Here is a 21,516-nt window from a genome sequence, read left to right on the forward strand (position 1 = left end):
GCGACTATATATAATAAGAATAACTAACTTATCCTAGCATCTTGGAAGGCACAAATACAAATGCATGTACATAACCCCGTAGGTTCTTCAGATACTTTACTCCCCCTTTTTTAATGTAAACACTGGCACAATGAAAAACATAGCTCTCTTAAACCATTGTAGCTAACACTGTAGGAAGCTGAAATGATTTAAACTTGAACTGAATCTTCAGTCCTACTTGAAACTGTCCATGGTAGATAAACCAAGCTAAGTAACCCACACCCCATACCGGTCTGGTGCTCTGCGCCGACGAGTTGGTCACTGAAACTGTTGGCCCAGATGGTCTGGCTCACCCACCACACCCACCACACCCCCACCATTCTCATGGTCTACATGGGAAGGAGACGATGGGACAAGCACAACCAGAGTGGGATCAGCTGCAACTGAGACAGAGAGAAGCTGGGACCATTGCCAGTGTCTGTAGAGAACAGACTGTGCAGACCCAGATCACGGTCTGCTGGGTCATCCTCTAAAGCTGGTGGGACCTCTGTAGGTGACCACTGATGAGCTTGATCAAGGACCCAGGTATTGTCCAGGGGCTCACAGCAGCGATAATGCTTTAGCTGGTCATGGTGGACAACTTTCATTTTAGATCTTGGGTTCTTCTGGATCCGATAAACTAGGTCATCCAATTGCCCCAGGACAAAGAATGGTCCTTCATACGATGGGAGGAAATTTTTGACCTTGTTCTTGATGTGACATGTTCCTTTGATGAGATACCACACAGGATCTCCAGTCTTGTACTGTGTGTGGCAACAGTTCTTGTCATATTGTCTCTTTGCGCGCGTGACTGACTCACACAGGGCTTCCCTGACGATGAGGTGAGCCAGCTCCAGCCGCTGAAGCATTTGCTGCACATACTCTGGAGCTGAGGGTTGGTTGTCTGGATCGGGAGGTAAACCTGCGACAAGGTCCACTGGCTCACTCAGTTCTCGACCAAACATCATGAAGTTTGGGGTGAAACCTGTAGCACTGTGCTTGGTCGCCCTGTAGGCCATAACAGCGTACGGGATCATCAGGTCCCAGTCCCAATGACAACGTTCTGCTGTGGAGGCCAGGATCTTTTGGAGAGTGGCATTGAAACGTTCAACCTGGCCATCTGACTGGGGTCTGAATGGTGTTGTGTGAGTCTTGTCTATGCCAAACAAACTGCACACCCCCTGGAACACCTCAGATTCAAAATTGCGTCCCTGGTCACTGTGCACTGCTTGAGGTATCCCGTAGCGGCACACCCACTCAGATGCAACAACCTCAGCAACAGTTGCAGCCCATTCATCTGGGATAGGAAAGGCTTCAGTCCACTTTGTAAAGTAGTCTTGTATCACAAGCACATATCGGTTTCTGCGCTCTCATTCAGTGGTCCCATAATGTCCAGCGCAATGCGCTCCATTGGGGCTCCTATCCGGACAGTTCCCATCGGAGCTTGTGGTGTCTTCTGGGGTCGGGCTCTGGATGCACAGCTGGTACAAGTACGGCACCAAAGAGCAACGTCTTCCCTCATGTGATACCAATAGAATCTGTCACGGTCCTGGGTCTCCTGACCCAGCGTTTTTAGTTCTTTGTGATGTTTGTATTATTGTACTTGTGTGAGTTATTCTATGGTTTCTAGTTTCGATCCCTTGCCCTTCATGTTTCTGTGTCCCCTCTGTTCTGTGTAGTCTGTGTCTGCATGTTTGAGTTCCCCTCTGTGTCTCTCGGTTCTTAGAGTCCTCTGCCTTATGGTTTATGTCTCTGTGTTTCTTAGTTGCTGTCTCCACTGTGTCAAGTTCGTGTCTCTGTGTGAAACTTCCTGTTTTACTTTGATGGTCCGTGTCTTATGTGAATGCGTCCTGCTTTGCTAGTCTCGTCAGTCCTGATTTCTCCCAGCTGTGCTCTCCTTCTGTGTCTCATTCCCCTCGTTACTTCCCAGTGTATTTAAACCCTGTGTTTCTCTGAGTCAGTGTCGCGTCGTCCCTCATGCTGTGCGGATCTCCCTGTGTCTCTCTGTGGGTTTAGTTTGTGAGTTCCAGTTTAGTTTTCTTTGTATGACTTTCTCCTGCCAGCGAATAAAGCTGAGTTCTTTGTGTTTAAACCTCGTGCCTGAGTGCCTGCATTTTGGGTCCAACTCCTGCCTGCCGCACAGCGATTCATGACAGAATCGGGTTCGTAGTCTGGCCACAGTCCTCTTGACACCAAAATGTCCGCCCACTGGCCCTTTGTGCATCAGGCTCATCACTTCTGGTTGTAGCTTGCGTGGCAGTATGATTTGGAAGAACTGGGTCTCGTCAAGGCAGTAGAAGCAACGGACCAGAACTCCATTTCTGAAGTAGAGCCGTTTCCATTGAGCCCAGTGTGTCTTAGTGGCCGGGCTGCATGGTGAAACAATAGTCCATTGAGGACGCTCACTGCTGGCCTCCATCCAGGCACGTATGGGTGCAATGTCTGCATACTTATTTTCCACCCTGATTTACGAATAAATTCTTTACAAATCCTACCAGAATCGTGTTTATTGGTAAATGGTAAATGGCCTGTATTTGTATAGCGCTTTTCTAGTCCCTAAGGACCCCAAAGCGCTTTACACAACCTGTCATCCACCCATTCACACACACATTCACACACTGGTGATGGCAGCTACAATGTAGCCACAGCCACCCTGGGGCGCACTGACAGAGGCGAGGCTGCCGGACACTGGCGCCACCGGGCCCTCTGACCACCACCAGTAGGCAACGGGTGAAGTGTCTTGCCCAAGGACACAACGACCGAGACTGTCCAAGCCGGGGCTCGAACCGGCAACCTTCCGATTACAAGGCGAACTCCCAACTCTTGAGCCACGTATTGGCCAAGTATATGTGCAGACACATGTGGATTCATGGATTTTTTTTTTCACATTCTGTCTCTCACAGTTGAAGTGTACCTCTGGTGCAAATTACTGACCTCTGTCATCATTTTAGGTGGGGGAACTTGCACAATCGGTGGCTGACTAAATACTTTTTTGCCCCACTATATATCTCCCATGGGTGGCTACACTCCCGAAGTGGCAACCCCCAACTTTGACATACACCAACTGCTCACAGATTCAGGGGAGGGGCAGAACAAATCTCACAGACACAGCATCAACGCACCTGAACCAGAGGGACCACAGTGTAGGACGGGTAGCTGCGGTCACATCAGCGGGCCTCGTGCCACTAACTCACCACCAACTGACATCAGACATCCACTGATTCCCCAGCAACACCACATGGCTGCGGGAGCACTGCCTACCCCAGCCCACGAGAGTGTGATTGCCCTTCGCGACCTGCCCCTGTTACAGAGGAAGGAATTCAAAATACATGGTGGGCAAATCAGAATCAGAATCAGAATACTTTATTAATCCCAAGGGAAATTAGGGTTACAGCAGGCAGCACGCTAATGGCGCATGTGCACTTACAAAGGAACCTTCTGACCAACTTTACACAAACATCACATTGGGGAGACATGTCAGAGAGGTCGGCTGATAGGAAAAAACAACGAATATACACTACATGAGGTAAGAGGAGGAGAAAAAAACTCCACTCAGACTGAGCTCCTAGTGGGAGAACAGTTTGATAACAGAAAAAACACCTCAGCACAAAAAGCACATGACTATCAATACACCATAGAAACACAAGACAAGCAACAGGGGCGGGTAAAGGGTAAGAGAGAGCCGGTGTAGACAGCGCATCCGGTCCTGCAGCATCTGCGCTGGTCCAGTCGACTGCCATCTTCCCCGGGAGGAGACAAGCATCGAAGGCGTTGGAAAGGGAGGGGGGATCAGTGAGTGCATATCAGTGTAAGTGTGTGTGTGTGTCCATAGTTTAGCTGAGACAGTGTCCTTCGGCCTATCAGGCTAAGTAAACAGTCCTCCAGCCAATCCAGGTGTCCTTGCATGGGACGGGAAGAATAGTCATCACACAGTCGTTATCAGGGAGTGATTATTCGGCTCCAGCCTTGGGCCTGCAGCTGGCGCCGTTATGGGGTCCGCAATCTCGATGTTGATTTTGTAAATTTCCATGCGAGCAGCCCAGGAGAATTTTCAGGCTGCCCTAACACTCCGACACTGGCCTCTCGATCTCCCGTTGGAGAGCCGCGAGCATCCCCATGATGGTATCAAACTTCTGTTCCATGGTGTTGTCATTCTTTTGATTCTTAGACCTCACAGCTGCAGTGATCCGTTCCGCGATGTCTTCCAACTGTCGCTCAAGGGTCCCATTTTGAGCAGGCCTCTCTCTGATGTATCCCCCCATACGCTCAATGTTGTTGCTTTGAGCCTTCACAGCCGATGCAAACGTCTCCAAGGTGTTGACCATCTTACGTTCGTTGTGAGAGGTCGCATAACTGATACTGCATCGGACATTAGTTTTAACAGTATCTGCAAACAGATTGATGATGGTCGCAGGGAACAACACACAGATGACGACATAATTAGAGGAGTCCTACGCGTAATCAAGGGCTGAAACTTTAAAGACATGCTTGTGAACAAGGAAGACCTGTCAGTTACAGAACTGAAAAGTTTCCTACAGTCCCATTTGAGAGAGAAAACCAGCACCGAGCTCTTTCAGGAACTGATGTGTGCTAAACAACACGAGAACGAATCTCCACAGCAATTCCTGTATCGCATGATCGGACTGAAACAGAGAATAACGTTAACATCCAAGCAGGCAAGTTCAGTCATAAAGTATGATGCCTCCACACTCCAGGGCGTGTTCCTGAACGCAGTTTATCAAGGCATGGGAGAAAGGCACGAGGACCTCAGGCGGGACCTGAAGCCGCTCCTGGCTGACCCCACTGTTTCTGATGAAGCTCTCGTAAGACAGGTTATCCAGACCACGATGGAGGACAACGAGAGAAAACGCAGACTGGGGCGTAGCACCAGCCAGAAGTTCACACAAGCTGACAGCACAGTTGCAGAGCCAGAGGGAATGACCGGCGTTGTGGGCGAGACTAGAGTCAAAGGTAAAGACAATGTAATTCAGAGACTGAGTGCTCAGGTCGAGGCTCTAATGGAGGCCATGGAGACACTGAGAAAGCTCACTACTCCAGCCCTGGTGCCTGGGGCTGCCCATCAAATTGTCCAACAGAGTGCCTCTGACAAGACCAAATCGGACAGAAAGACACAAAGATCATATGGGTGTCCACAGTGTGTAGCCCAAGGCAGGCCAAGCTGTAACCACTGCTTTTCGTGTGGAGAAGTAGGCCATCGTGCTATTGGCTGCTTGAAAAGGAATATGCAGTCGGGAAACGAGTGCCAGTCTGGGCTGAGGGGCAACCGCTGACCAATCCAAGGGACAAATCCCAGCCCCATGATGCCACAGTACTAGAGTTAGGAAAGAGGCACCAGTCTATGAGCTTACAGATGGGTAACCACCTACCCCCACCTGAGAAAGTTGCCCCACTGATTGGCCGAAAATCCCTATTGAAATGCAGCATTAACGGCTAAGCAGTAACTGCCATGTTAGACACCGGGGCAAATGTGAGCATCATAGACCACGCCTGGAAGAACAAGTACCTACCTGAAAAAGAGATCCGCCCACTGAGTGAACTAATGGATGAGGAACTCAGTGTAACTGCTGTCACGGGGGAGGCAGTGCCATATGATGGGTGGATGGAAGTGGTGGTAAACCTGCAAGGCAACAATGATCCAGATCTATCCATTAGAGTACCTTTTCTAGTTAGTCGGCTAGATTTAGAAAGACCATTGGTTGGTTTTAATGTCATCCAAGAACTCATCAAGAGTAACGAGAGCAGACCCAAAATCATGTCCATCCTCGTCAACCTGCGTCAACCAACAGGCTCTTGGTAAATGCATTGAGGAAATCAATGACTGGTTGTGCCACAATTTTCTCCAGCTAAACAAAAACAAAACTGAGGTAATAGTCTTTGGCGCCAAAGAAAAACGATTACAGGTCACCAGAGAACTTCAATCTATACATCTAAAAACCACAAACCAGGCGAGAAATTTGGGTGTAGTGATGGATGCAGACCTAAACTTAGAAAAACACATTAAGACAATAACAAAGTCAGCTTACTATCACCTCAAGAATATATCAAGGATTAAAGATCTGATGTCTCAACAGGACCTGGAAAAACTAGTCCATGCATTCATCTTTAGTAGGCTTGATTACTGTAACAGCATCTTTACAGGTCTACCTAAAAAATCAGTCAGACAACTACAGCTCATTCAGAACTCTGCTGCTCGAGTCCTCACTAAGACCAAAAAAGTGGACCACATCAGTCCAGCTCTGAGGTCCTTACACTGGCTGCCTGTCCGTCAGAGGATAGACTTTAAAGTTCTGATGCTGGTCTATAAAGCTCTGAATGGTTTAGGACCAAAATACATCAGTGACCTCCTGACCCAGTATGAACCTTCCAGATCCCTCAGGTCATCTGGATCCGGTCTTTTATCAGTTCCCAGAGTCAGAACCAGACACGGAGAAGCTGCATTCAGCTTTTATGCTCCTTATATCTGGAACAAACTCCCAGAAAGCCTCAGATCAGCTGAAACACTCAGTTTATTTAAATCCAGGTTGAAGACTCACCTGTTCTCAGCTGCATTTGAATAAAGCACCAAATCCACACTTTAAGCTTAAATTTCAAAACTTACATTTAACTACTGATTTTATCTACTGTTCTGATTTTATCTGTTTTGATTTTATATACTGTTGTTTGTTTGTTTGTTTGTTTGTTAATTAGTTAGTTAGTTTATTTGCTTGTTTTATTCAATTTTAAATCATGCTTTTTATTTGTTCTTGTTTCTAATGTCTCTGTAAAGCACTTTGAATCACCTTGTTGTTGAATTGTGCTATACAAATAAACTTGCCTTGCCTTGCCTTGCCTTGCCTTGCTGACTGGTGCCCTAGAGATCAACAGTGCAAAGGCAGAGTCTATTGTAAGCTTCATACAGACCAAACCAAAAGTAGAACAGAATGCGACTGTAAAGGTGGGCAGGAAAGGTGCCACTATTAATCCTGGTCAAGTAGTGTATATTAGGTGTGGAGTATCTTTAGACATTAGTGGCTCTAGCCCACTCGTGCTGTTTGAACCTAACCTAGATGACACACCACTGTTGCCACTGAGTATAGGTGAAGGGCTATTGGCAATCCAGCAGGATGAGAGACCCTTCGTGAAGGTACCAGTTTCCAACCACTCTACCGAGACGGTGGTCCTGCCCAGCTCCACGGTCCTAGGCACCATTGAAGCCATTGATGGAGTAATAGGAACAGGCAGCCCAAGCGGCAAGCACAGTTAAGCCCGGGGCAACACTGACCCGCCACCAAGCTCCATGAGTGACCTGCCCCCTACTACACTGTGGCACCTGCCAGTGGATGTTAGTCACCTAAGTGATGAGCAACAGAGAAAGGTGAAACAAATGCTATACGAGGAGTCAGGAGCTTTTGCTTGTGATGACGAAGACATAGGGTGTATTCCAAGCCTGCAAATGTCCATAAATTTAAAGGACAACATCCCAGTACAGCAAACCTATGCTGCAGTGCCCAAACCCCTCTACAAAGAGGTTAAAGAATACATCCAAGATCTGCTTGCCAAAGGGTGGATAGTTAAGTCAAAGTCACCGTACGCAGCACCTGTCGTGTGTGTCAGAAAAAAAGATGGAACATTGAGATTATGTATCGCTTACAGGCTTTTAAATCAAAAGACTGTACCAGACCGCCACCCACTGCCTCGCATCCAGGACCTCATAGACACACTAGGAGGCCACAGCTGGTTCACTATCCTGGATCAAGGCAAAGCCTATCACCAGGGCTACATGGCAGAGGGATCCAGACACATGACAGCATTCATCACTCCTTGGGGTCCCTATGAATGGGTGAGGATCCCATTTGGGCTCTCCAATGCCCCAGCCGCTTTTCAACGCAGCATGGCAGGAGATGTTAGATTCCCTGCGTGATAGCTGCTGCATCCCTTATCTCGACGACATCCTCTGCTACGCAAAATCTTTTGACGAGCATGTCGAGGGAGTATGTCAGGTCCTGAGGTCTCTAAAAGCCCATGGTGTCAAGCTTCGGCCCACAAAATGTGAGCTGTTCCGGCAGGAGGTCAGGTATGTGGGGAGGCTGGTCTCAGCTGATGGTGTCAGGATTGACCCAAAAGACACTGATGCGTCTCTTGATGCTGCAAGAGAAAACACCCAATACAGTGGGTGAGGTGAGGAAGCTGCTTGGGTTCCTGAGCTATTACAGAATGTACATCCAAAACTTCTCTAGCATCACTAAGCCAATCTACGAGCTGCTGAATGTGAAGACCGCCCCAGCAGTAGCAAGTGGAAAGCTCACGAAGGGAAAGGGGGCCCAGCTGCCATCAAAGACACCCATCGTGTGGACAGATGAGCACCAGAGGATACTAGAGCAGCTGATAGACACTCTGTCGCCCCCACCCGTGTTGGCGTATCCAGACTTTGAACTCCCGTTTGTACTCCACACAGATGTCTCTAAGGAGGGACTAGGTGCTGTGTTGTATCAGTGCCAGGGTGGAAGAATGAGGGTCATCGCTTATGGCTCGAGAACTCTGTCCCCTGCTGAGAAAAATTATAACTTGCACTCAGGGAAACTGGAGTTCCTCGCCCTTAAGTGGGCGGTATGTGAGAAATTCAGCGATTACCTGTTTTATGCACCCCATTTCACAGTCTATACGGACAATAATCCCCTCACCTATGTGCTGAGCACTGCAAAGCTTAATGCGGTGGGCCACCACTGGGTGGGTGAGCTGGCAGATTTCCGGTTCGATGTCAAGTACACGCCGGGGAAGGTGAACATAGATGCGGACACATTCTCCCGGTTTCCACTTGACATCGACACCTATCTCACAAAGTGTACGGAAGAGCTCACGGGAGACGCTGTCCATGCTGCCTGGGAGGGTTGTGAGTCAGCAAAGACAGAGGACGTTGCATATGTTGCTGCCTTGAGCTTAACATGCCCGGAGCCACCTGTGAACGGATCACCATTTACAGTCTGTCACAGTGATCTGGTGACATCACAAAGGGGGGATCCTGTTATCAGCGAACTGATCAAACTGAAAGAAACAAAAACAGTAATAACGAATGACGACAGAAGGAGAGCCAGTGGCCCTGTGAGGAAGTTGATGCACGAGTGGGGAAAGCTCAATATCGAAAACCAGCTACTGTATCGCACGGCAGGACAGCGGAGACAGCTTGTGCTTCCAACACAATATCACCCCCTAGTGCTGAAACATCTTCATGATGACCTGGGTCATTTTGGGGCAGAGAGGGTCATTCACATGTTGTTGGTCTCAAAGGTTCGGTTTTATCTTGGTTTAAATCCTATCTCTCAGAGAGGTCGTTCTCTGTTGCTATGGGGCAACACTCCTCGGCTTCTGCTCCTATTTATTGTGGTGTGCCTCAAGGGTCCGCGCTCGGTCCTGCTCTTTTCTCTTTGTACATGTTGCCCTTGGGATAAATTTTTAGTAAATACAACATCTCCTTTCACTGTTATGCCGATGATATCCAGATTTATTTACCTTTGAAATCCGATGTGTCTGCTTCTTTGCAACCTCTGTTCAACTGTTTGCATGAAGTTAAAATTTGGTTATCACATAATTTTCTTACATTGAACGAGAATAAGACCGAAATCATAGTCTTTGGTAGTCACACTCCGCTAGACCAGTTAGTTGATGTCCTAGGCCCTCTCGCTAGCCATCTTTCGTCCACTGTAAGAAACCTCGGAGTGTTCCTGGAGGGCTCTTTTAAACTCGAGAAACAGGTGTCCACTGTGGTAAAAAACAGCTTTTACCAGTTGCGTCAGATTTCCAAAGCAAAGCCGTTCCTTCCTTTAAAAGATCTTGAAAAGCTTATCCACGCATTTATTACATCCAGATCGGACTACTGTAACTGCCTCTACTCGGGCCTCCAACACTCCTCTCTTTGCCGGCTCCAGTTAATTCAAAATGCAGCTGCGCGTCTTTTAACAGGTACAAGAATTCATGAACACATAACTCCAATTTTAGCCAAATTACATTGGCTCCCTGTTAAATATCGTATAGATTTTAAAATTCTTTTGTTCACTTTTAATATTTTGAATAATTTAGCGCCCAGTTATCTTTCTGATTTACTCCATTCATACAATCCCAACAGAGCACTTAGATCGTCCAACCACAGGCTCCTAGCACAACCTAGGACTCAAATGAAGTCGAGAGGCGACCGGGCCTTTGCATCCATGGCACCCAGACTCTGGAATAACCTCCCCGTTCATATTCGCACTGCCGAGTCTATCCAGTCTTTTAAATTACGTCTTAAAACTTATTTTTTTACTTTGGCTTTTGATTCTGTCTAGTTGGCTGTTTTAGCTTGTTGCGTTGTTACCTATTGTTTGTTGTCCTCTTTTATTGTTTGTTTTAACTGTCTCATGTTTTTATTGACTGTGAAGCACTATGGAAATGCCCCTGCATTAAGAAAAAGAAGCCGGTCAAACAGATCAGAGCCCCGATGGGATCAATCTCCACTTCTGCGTCGCTTGAACTGGTGTCTGTGGACTATATGCACCTGGAAGCCAGTAGGGGGGGCTACGAGTACATCTTAGTAGTCATCGACCACTTCACCAGGTTTGCTCAGGCCTACCCCATGAAAAACAAGTCGGGAAGGACGGCGGCGGAGAAGATATTCAATGACTTCATCCCCAGGTTTGGATTTCCAAGGCGGCTACACCATGACCAGGGCAGAGAATTTGAAAATGACCTGTTCATGGCCCTACGACACCTGGCTGGGGTTGCTCACTCGAGGACGACACCATATCATCCACAGGGCAACCCAGCCGAGTGATTTAACAGGACGTTGCTCCAAATGCTAAGGACGCTGGAGGAGAGGGCGAAGAGCAACTGGAAGGAGCACCTACCCCAGATAGTGCATGCCTACAACTGTACCAGGCATGAGGCCACAGGCTTTTCACCCCACTACCTCATGTTTGGTCGGCACCCCCACCTCCCAGTAGACCAAATTTTTGGCCTGTTAACCAGAGATCAATCTGAAACACCTCAGAGTTATGCCAAAAAGTGGGCGTCACGGATGAAGGAGGCTTACCGTATTGCAGCTGAGAACAGCCAGTACTCCAGTGCAAGGGGTAAGAAGTATTATGATCGTCACATACAGAACACAGTCACTCTCCAGTCTGGTGACAGGGTCCTAGTCCGTAATATGAGTGAGAGGGGAGGACCTGGAAAATTGAGACCCTACTGGGAGCAAACTGTGTATGTCGTCAAGGAACAAGTGGGTGACAGTCCCATTTACAAAGTATGCTCTGAGGCAGGTGGTGCTAAAACCCGCATACTTCACAGAAACCTTCTACACCTGGTAAATAATCTACCTGTGGACTTACCTGACCTGCAGAGGGGGCCATTGCCATCCAGAGGGGCTCGAAGGAAAAGGAGTGACCCTGCTGTGGGACATGACGGGATGGAGACGCCCGAAAGCAGCAACTCGGAAAACTCAGACAGTGAAGCACCCAGAGTGCAGTACTGGCTCAGAGTATCACCACAGGCTCAACGCCAAACAAAGAATCTGAGACCAATGCGTCAGTCCCAGAGAAATATTGAAGGAGCCCAGAATGTCCCTGGAAAACAAATATACATGCCACAGTCAGGAGGTGATATGGCAGAGCAACCCAGAGGCACTTCTCCTGAAAGAGAAGTTGAACAAGAACAAGGTGAAAACCAAACTGCAGACTGCTCTGTTGCTGATCCAGAACACCTTGATGCGGAGGAGTGTCCAGAGACAATGGCTGAGGGTGATGAGGCTCGACCGCTGACTTCTCAGGAAGCCACAGTGAGGAGATCCGCCAGGGGCAGGAAACCCCCTCGGGTTCTCACATACGAGTCCCTGGGCCAGCCATCTTACCGAGCACACAGGTCACTTAACCCCGCTGGACTTTGTACAGTACAGGCCCTGCCAGTCTGGGGAATGCCACCCCTCGCTGTGCCACACTACATCCCATACACACTACATCCCATACACACTACATCCCATCTTACTTTTATTTTTTCATGTCTATTTAAGCGCAATTTATGACAGTATGTTTGCACTGAAGCACCGCAGCAATTTCCTAATGTTGTAAACCTGCTCAACATTTGGCAATAAAACCCTTTCTGATTCTGATACCAACCATTCCCCTGCACTGTCGTGCCATACACAAACCCATATTGATACACACACTGACAAAATACCTTCGCTCTGAAATACGAAGATCAAGAACTGTTTCTAGGTGAGCGAGTTAAAGTGTTAAGAAGTGTGAACTTTCTGTGTATTTTTCTTGAAATGTCTGGAGCCATCTTTTTTTGTTTGGGAGCATGTGATCCACACAGAAATGTGGTCACAATTGTGAGTTAAGTGTTGTGATATATGGAGATTATTATGCATGTTTTATTTTGCTGGTTTATTGGTGTAATTTAAATCCACAATGTCATGTAAGTTCCCTGTTGCCAGGAGAGTGTATAACACTTTGGACAGTAGGGGGCAGCAGCGTGCTTTGGAAACTGAGTTGGGTGCATAGCTGCCGTAAGTTTTCCATTCTGGCAAGACTGACCAGGTGAACGGCAGCGTGTCTCCTGTGTTCACTTTCTCTCCTGTTTTACAGGATCGTAATCTGGCTACGCGCCCATCATAGTGGGGCCTGTAACATGTGCGCGCGTGTGTGTGTGTGTTAAACCCATGCAGTGAGGATTCAGAGCAGAGAGTCAGAGTTCAGGTCCACGCCCAGCACACGCTGGCCTCTATGCTTAATTACACGGCGGGACTTTGCACGCTGCTCAGCGCCTCTGTGTGAGGAAATGTTCCCGCAAACAGAAACTTTTAAAACGTGCACAGAGCACGGCTCACTTTTACAAACACTAACCTTAGAGTCCAAAATGATGTGCGTCAGAAATGCTTTGATTCGCTTCCAGGTTCTAATTCTCATTCACAGCAGGACAGCTACAAAGTGCACACACATGGCCAGAGTCCAAGCTAGCACGTTCGACTTAATCAAGGCCGGGTGGAGGGATTAGCCCTTTTTCTTAAACTGGGTTTGATCTCATGCACAAACATTTGATGTGAACAGAGGGTTCAGTTTCCTGGAGTTTCTCTGTTCTGAAACAGTTCAGTTTTGGCTCTGCAGGTGTCGCTGTGCTGCAGCCACACGACAGAGGATGTCAGGCAAATCAGTGCATGTTTGCTAATGTCCTGGTAGTTCCTCACACTCTGGTGGTCAAAGGCAGAACTGAAAGCTGCTCCTGAGTTAAACCATAAGCTATAAAGATACATTTATCATTTCTTATACTGTAACAGTCCATATAAACCTTTGATGGGCTGTTGCTGTTTGAAGCACCCCCTAAATGACCAAAACAAACGTTCTTCTTTATTTTCTGGCTGTTTGCAGCCCTCTAGTGGTTGTACGTGGAACTTCAGTTGAAAGTGTAGACATTTAAACCGCTAATCCTTTTCCAGAAAAACGAACGTGCAGATAAACACTGACGTTCAGGCTTGATGTAAGCGCACATTATTCATGACCTCTCCGCCTATTGGTTAGTTAAATGCCTCAGCAGTGACCAATGACTCGTGGTTAGCCGTCCTGACAGCAGACTCTGATAAGCACCCAGAGTCTTGCAGGCTTTGGGATCTGGTCTCATATGAGCAGCTTTTATGACATAATTATAGATCATGTGGTGTGAAGTCAGGGAGGGGTCAGGGCTGCACGCCCCATCAGCAAACAAACCCAGCAGCAGTGACACACGGTCCGCTTGATTTTTCTCCATGTAACATGAAAGATGCTCAGCCTGTGAGTGTCTGACTTCATCAGAGGGTCTCTGCACTTGATTTTCATGCTTACATCATTTACACTTAGCATTTATCAGACAGTCAGCGACTGCACGGAAACCTCCGATTGTTAAGGAAAAATGTGAATTCTCCACCTGGTTGCTGGAAGCGGTCACAGGGAGGTTTAGTGCTTCTCCATCCAGCTGGTGAATCCTTGTTTTTCCGGGCCGACCTGTCCGGTCTCTAGGCCTGTCCAACAGCTGACGTCACCTGGTTAGTGGTGAAAACCTAAATTTAAGAAGCACTGCTCATGAGAAGAAAATGTTTAAGATCACTTTGATTTGGAGGGGGCGGGGTTTATAACTTTTGCCCCAACCTGCCACCAGAGGGCGATTGCCATGCTGTCCATCTTTATATACAGTCTGTGTTTTCAAGTTTACCCAGTCAGGAACAAGGAGAACCGCTGGGTGAGTTTGCCCTCCTCGGTGACTGTCAGGCTCCTCCTGCTCTTCCTGAGCACAAACACTTGTAGTTATGCAACAGGCAGAAGTCTGTCTGTGAACGCCATCTGCTGTGGCAAACGCAAACAGAGCAGCTCACATTTCCAGCGTGCAGCGCTCTGACACACTGGGATTTTTCCACAGCTCTTCCCATCTGCTAAACTGGGCTGTAACACACCTCCATAATGGTTTTCAGGCAGTTCACAGAGGACTGGCACTGAAAGTCAAAGAGTCTGGAACTTTCCACCACAAAATGGGTGAAAATGAGCTCAGCGGGGTTTTTGGGTTTGACGTCACTCCCTCGTCCTGTCTCCGTTTCCTCTCCTGGTCTCTGTTCCAGCACCTTAACTCTGCATCAGGGAACGTGTTTTGCTTTCGGATGATTTGCACGCTTGTTGCAGGCTTCGTGATGACTTGTGTTTAAGGAGCAGGTTGTGTATTTGGAAACGGCTCGGCACCTTTGATTTGTATATAATTTGGAGTGAATGTCATAAACACGTCATCATGTGGAAGCTTTGTGTAGTCTGACAATAAAGTTTGAAAAAGTGTTGTGATGTTGACTTTGTTACAGCTTCATGCCTGCACTTCACACCAACAGTAATAAACAACAGTCACAGTCAGACCAACAGGCTTTGATTCTAAATACCAGAGGTGGGACCAAGTCATTGTCTTGCAAGTCTCAAGTCTTTATCCTCAAGTCACAAGTCAAGTCTCAAGTAATGTCAGGCAAGTCAGAGTCGAGTCTCAAGTCACTGGTGTAAAAGTCCGAGTAAAGTAACAAGTCTGAAACTTTGAATTTCAAGTCCTTTCGAGTCTTTAAAAAAAAAATGAAAAAAGCATGTTGCAGTTATATGCTAAATGTAAATATTAGACCATGTAATTTTAAAATCTGTGTTTTTCTCAACACATGACAAAATAGTGAACTTAGAAAATATACACAAATTGTGAAATTGCACCTCTATAAAATGCAGCTCAATTAAACCTAGCTCCAAGAATAATTTTCACCAACAGTTCTGAGATAAGATGCATGTTATTCTTGGATGCGGTTGTAGGACCGGCTTTAAAATCGCATGACAAAAGTATCATACACATTAAAAAAAACTGTATCACCAACGTAGCCTGGACAAGATTTGCTTGTTAGATGAAGTCATGATCTCATCGTAGCAAGAGAGAAGCACCACCTACGTTCTTTATGCAACTTCAACTGTCGGAGAAAGTTGGAAGTTGTTCCATCTCTGTCTGTGATTCTCTTCTTGCATGTTTTGCATGTTGCATTTCAGTTTTTTGTTGACTACTTCATAGTTTATGTACCTGAAAAAAATAACTCCTTGCAGCATTTTTGAGCGGTTTTTTTTTTTTTTTTTTTAAATCTGGTTAATTTGATCGGCTGTGCTACAGCTCACGCACACATACATACGGAGTGTGGTTTGAATAAATGAATCAATGAATTGAATTAATGGTGCACACTTTCTATATAATATGCATGTTAAATTTTATATTTGGGGTGAAATATCAAGTCTTTTCAAGTAAACCGGTTCAAGTCCGATTCAAGTCCCAGGTCATTGGTGTAAAAGTCCAAGTCAAGTCTAAAGTCATAAAATTAATGACTCAAGTCTGACTCGAGTCCAAGTCATGTGACTCGAGTCCACACCTCTGCTAAAAACTTTATTAAAGCGAGTCGCTGAGACATTTCCTCACAGCTCTGCAGCTTTTCAGAGTTCACAGAAATAAAAGCGTTTAAAAAAACTCCTAACTAATAAACTCCCACAGCGCCCTCCAGCGGCGGCCCCCCGAACAACAGCCTGGAAACCACCGAGTGACGTTTGGGAAGCGCAATAGCAGCGAGACAGGAAGCGGAAGAACTGCAACGTAAGAGCACTGGGTCCTCCTGCGCTTTCTGCTGCCTGTCCTCAACTAACGAACCAGCAGAGGGAGCCCAGGGCTTTGTTTTCACACAGCGGGTGAAAGGAAGCAACAGCTGACACGATCCGCTCAGTAAATGTCCTTTTACCTGTAAGCCTGGTTTAGTAACCTGTCCTAATAAATTTGTGTTGTATTTCTTATAAGGGGCAAAGTGGTGTCAGCCCTGCGCTGAGAGGGCTGTGCTCATCCATCCGCCCTGTTCTAACAAAGACACGTTTCAGGAACACCTGTAGTTCCCTTTTATTCATATAGCATCAGTGAACAAACACACGTGTTACTGTAAGGTGAAGACCCCACAGAGTTAATGCAGGACAAACGTTCACTCGGATTCATTGATGAAGTGAATGCAGGACTACATGTGTGTCCTTCTCATGAGTGGACACACATGGATGTGAACCACGCGTGTTTGGCTGAGCCAAACAACCGCAGCAGTGATTCGAACCTAAAGTACTCTGGATACTGTTACTGTACAAATACTATTACATGTTTGTTGGTCAGGTGTCCTGTAGGAAGAAAACACGTGAATGTGCATGAACGCGTTTACATGAGGACAAAGTGACTTCAAGGGAAATACAAATCTTCACATTTTGATGTCTGTCAGTTATTTTGTTCATGAAGTTTTAATTTACGAATTTTTGAGCAGATGGTGTAAAAGGTTGTAACTGTATCGAAGTGTAAAGATATAAAGAAATTAATTTAATGAGTTACAGTGAAAACCAGTGTCTGTAAATGATAAACACGACTTTCAGTTTTTCTATTCATACAAATTTTATTGTGAAGAAACGGAATTTTCCGTTTTAGAGTTGAAGGAATGTCCGTAAATAGTAGAGAAATTCTACGGAATCTTCTGTTTTACCGGAAAAGTTCGTGAACTTCAGTAAAAGATCTACGATTTTTTTTTTACCGGAGCGAGGCCGCATCTGTCCACGCCAGTATAAACCACAGCACAGGATCCACCCACTGCAAATTAACGACACTACACACTGACAACCCCAACTGCGACTACACCTCCCAGCCACCTCCTCCCAGCTTCCCCGACATTAAAATACCGAACTTATAGACCCCCCACACACCCCCACACCCCCAACCTTTCCCCTGAACAAGCATCCTTTATAGGATGCTTGTTCAAGGCTGCAGTTGGTCCAGAATGCTGCAGCTCGTCTTCTGACACGTACTAAAAGATGTGAACACATTTCCCCGGTACTTGCCTCCCTTCATTGGCTCCCTGTCCGCTTCAGAATTAATTTTAAAATTTTATTGTTGTTACAAAGCCCTGAATGGACAGGCTCCCGGGTATTTGTCTGACCTCTTGCAGACTTATACCCCCCTTAGATCTCTTAGATCAAGTGATCTTTTGCTTTTAGCTGTACCAAGGTCGAGGCTGGTTCACAGAGGTGATCGAGCATTTGCAGTCGTAGCGCCTAAGCTGAGGAGTAATTTACCCCTACACATCAGACAGGCTCATACTGTCAATCTTTTTAAATCTTATCTTAAAACACATTTTTATTTACTGGCTTTTAATACAGCATGAGAGTTGTTTGTTAATTCATATTTGGTGTTTGCTTTTAATACTCTAAGTTGTTTTATTATGTATGTTGTATTCTTGTACAGCACTTTGGTAAACGCTCCTGTTGTAATTAAATGTGCTATATAAATAATTAAACTATTAAACTATTAAACTATATGCATGCGCGACGGGATCCCAGAGACAGCAGCTGATCCGGCGGGGTCTGGAGTCCCTACCTAAACACGGCACCCATCCTCCCCTCCTCACCCCCGAACATAACAGCCTTTCCATCCAGCTGGATCGCCGGTGTGGTGCCAGGGTTGGTATCCCCAGACGATTTGTTTCCCCTGCGTCGGGAGCGCGCACAGGGCTGTCCGAATCACGGATGAACACTATCTGTCGTTTTTAGATTTAGTTCACAAACACTTCTTATAAAGACGTATTACTGCTGAAATATTAGCGGCGTTGGCTCTTTAAACAGTAAAGTTACAGGATACAAATAAATATGAGCCACAGTGTGGAAATGATGCGCCGCGTGAGAACTTTTAATGCATCATTTTCTCCTGTAACCCACAAACACTCATCAGTGCGCGCTCCCGACGCAAGGGAAAAATTCTACCCTGGCACTCTGACACGCCCACGCGTGATGTTAACCACTCAGTTCCTACTGTGAGAGGTCCACAGTTCATCCCGATCACATTACAATAATTTAATAACATATTATTAAGATACAGAAAACTAGATCCAGCTTAAGGAAAAAAAGTCCACGGAGACCAGTGTAGAACTGTGTTGGTGCGGGAGGCTTTTACTTTGAAGGGCGTGGCAGGAAGCGGTGGTAGGTTTGATGTGGAGAGCTGAGAGGAGCCCGTCTGCGTCACAGTGTAAGGAGAGTTTCTGGGAGCTGCTCGTCTTTCTCCGAGGCTGTGGAAGCTCCGCTCCGGGCAGACAGGAGGTGAGTGACCGGGCAGAGGGCCACCGAGGCCGGCCGAGCATGTCCACGACACCGCTGTCTGTGTGTGGCTGTGTCGGTTCCGCAGGGAGCAGTGACCGGCGGGCACTCCGGGGCCGGTTTATGGTGTTTAACTACCGACTAGTACACGCGAGCAGGGGCCAGACTGTGGAGCGGACACCGACCAGCCGCGTGAAGTGATAACAATAACAATGATCATCATGATAACAATGATAATAGGGATAAGTGACTGATCAGAAAGTCAATCAGGGTGTCCGTGGTCACTGAGACTGTGTGTTGTGTTCCTCTGAACAAAGCGCTCATTAAACTAATCTGGTTTTGCCTTTTATTGTTTTAAACGTGGGAGAGTGGACAGGTTTCACCGTGGGCTCAGATTATTATATCACGATCTGTCACTCTGACAAACACCACGCTGACTAAAACTACTGTAATGCGCCAAATCACAACAACAGCGCCTTGAGGCGACTTTTGTTGTGATTTGGCGCTATATAAATAAAATTGAATTGACTTAAGTGCATGAGACTGTCCAGTTATTATTATTATTGTTGTTGTTTAGCAGCACGGTGGCGCGGTGATTAGCGCTGTTGTCGGGTCTTTCTGCGTGGACTTTGCGTGTTCTCCCCGTGTCTGTGTCCAGTCTGGTCTGTCTCAGACTGGCGACCAGTCCAGCGTGCAGGGTAACTGGGAGGCTCCAGCCCCCTGTGACCCTGACAAGGATCACCAGCAAGGCTGGACTGGGACAAAAAAATCGGCCCGGGCATTTTGACTAGAGACCGGCCCACCAGGATAAAGATTGAAAATGTGACGTCACTCAGGGGTAAAACCGCAAAGGATTCTGGGAACTTGTGGCAAGAGGTACTAGCGCACGCAGGCTTTCAATTGAACTCAGTCACACAGGATAATAAGAAACCCAAAAAATGGCAAGAAGCTGTTGTATTATTAACTGCAATAGCCGGTCGCATGACAGCCACGGGAAGCCGACGGGTAAAGAGATCGTTTTTTTTATCGGATTACGTCGTTGAAGAGAAATTTTTTTAAGCCATGTTTCCGAAGTAAGAGCCGACTGATGGTCTGGATATACCAAATATAACGTCTCAGAACACTCCAGCTCACAGGTTAGTCTGCTCCAAGCATTCCCACAAAGGTCAGAGTTTTGTAGTAGTTAATACGTCATTTTTCATAACATAATTGGTGATATAGGTTACAAGCAAGTCTGGCGCTGAACAGAAATTGTCGCGCTATGCTCCTTTATTTATTGTGCATAAATAGTGAATTGTCCTGACACAATATTGTGTTTCGCTTCTGTTATTATGGTACATTGACAAAAACATATACTTTTATTCACAGGATAAAACAGTTGTTTTGTATCACCAATTGTCCAGTACGATTACAGCATACAGTATTATTGTCACTGCTACATTTCTGTGATGCTACCAGAAATTATTTCCACTACTAATTAATTACCGTTGAGCTCAAAGGTCCTATTAATAAACGGTTAAGGAATGTGTATTTATGACGACGATTTGTGAGACTGGTAAACTTACCTTTGTTCGTACGATGGTCTTTCGTTCTACACGGTGCATTTCAAGGTCCTGCACCCATCCGTCGGTAAACTGTACCTGGGCTTGTTGCAGTGACCTGAAGTTACTAAACTTCATGAGTGTATGCACTCACTCCAAGAACCGTATGATTATAAATCTGAGCGTGGTGAAAGTTGGGCAGCACGCTGACGTCTTTTGTCCCTCTGTGTGCTCGTAAGGGTCTAACCCATGCCTATTCAACTACGAAGTTAGTTGGGCCAGATTTTCAAACCGAGGAATTTATCTGGGCCAGATATTTTTTTTGAAGCCAGTAAGCAGCAGATCATGATCAATTTCAAACCCAAACAACTGTACTGAAAAACAAGTATTTTTTTTATTCCTTTTCCCCTATAAATCTGGTGGTGACCTCTCACAAATGCACACCAAAAGGTCCATTTAAAAAAAAGGGAGCTATAACTAAACTATTTTTTGCACATTTGAAATAATAATAATAATAATAACAAAAACATTTTGATAATTCCCTTTCAAATTAAAATAAATATTTCGCTGACCACTCACTTTTCCTGCCATGGATGGAGCCCCATCGATCACAAGTATACAGACACGCTTCATATCCAGACCATTTTCCTCAAAAAGAGCTTAAATCTTCTCAAACATCATTTCGCCAGCTGTTTGTCCCTCTAACGGTAGTAAGCCGAGCAATTTCCCATCCAAAAAAGGACATATACGCATTATCAGTTCTGTCTGTGATCTCCTGCTATAGACATTACATCAGTTTTCTTCAGGTCATCTAAAAGCATTTCAAACTTGTCTGACGCCAGAACTTCAATTCTACGAATATTTGAACTGTCCTACAGGGGTACGTTTTTAATAGCAGATGTCACACTCACTTTTCACCGTATCCACCACGGCCAGCATGCAGTATTTCATTGTTTCAGAATCTGTGAAAGGCCTTTTCTTCTTCGCCAAGAAGCAAACACGAAGGGAAGATGCTGCAGCTCTCTTGGGCTGTACAGGACCCTCACCATGGTAGTACAACTCCGGTTGTAAGATTATTAAACTCGGTAAAATGAATAAGTATTTGTCAGTCCGGGCAGGGTTAAACCGACAGTTTTCATTGTCAATTTTGCGCTTTTGGAGTGAGAGAGACATGCTGTTGTCGCATCATATATTACGATGATTGTTTAATATGTTTACATCACGGTGCATTGTGGGTTAAATATTGCTAGGCTACTAGGAGTGTTGCATTCACAGTCTACACTACGCTGTAGGAATTTTTAATTTTTTTT

The 21,516-nt window shown here is 46.1% G+C and overlaps 1 protein-coding gene across 3 annotated transcripts in view; it reads left to right on the forward strand.

The window, feature by feature from the left end:
* The window catches only part of LOC105940562 (uncharacterized), a 38,429-nt gene that overhangs the window by 6,330 nt on the left and 10,583 nt on the right, over positions 1–21,516 (forward strand). Inside the window, exon 1 of one of the 3 annotated variants that reach the window (XM_024805349.2) lies at positions 18,537–18,668. The exons of 1 other annotated variant lie outside the window; for it this stretch is intronic. In XM_024805349.2, coding sequence (XP_024661117.2) covers positions 18,561–18,668 — 108 coding nt within the window. In that variant the 5' untranslated portion in view covers positions 18,537–18,560. Of the gene's footprint in view, positions 1–18,536; positions 18,669–21,516 lie in introns of those variants that run through there. One more of the 3 variants, XM_024805350.2, reaches the window with a different exon arrangement.

Source organism: Maylandia zebra, linkage group LG16 (genome assembly GCF_041146795.1).
Source record: "Maylandia zebra isolate NMK-2024a linkage group LG16, Mzebra_GT3a, whole genome shotgun sequence".
NCBI classification, from domain to species: Eukaryota; Metazoa; Chordata; class Actinopteri; order Cichliformes; family Cichlidae; genus Maylandia; species Maylandia zebra.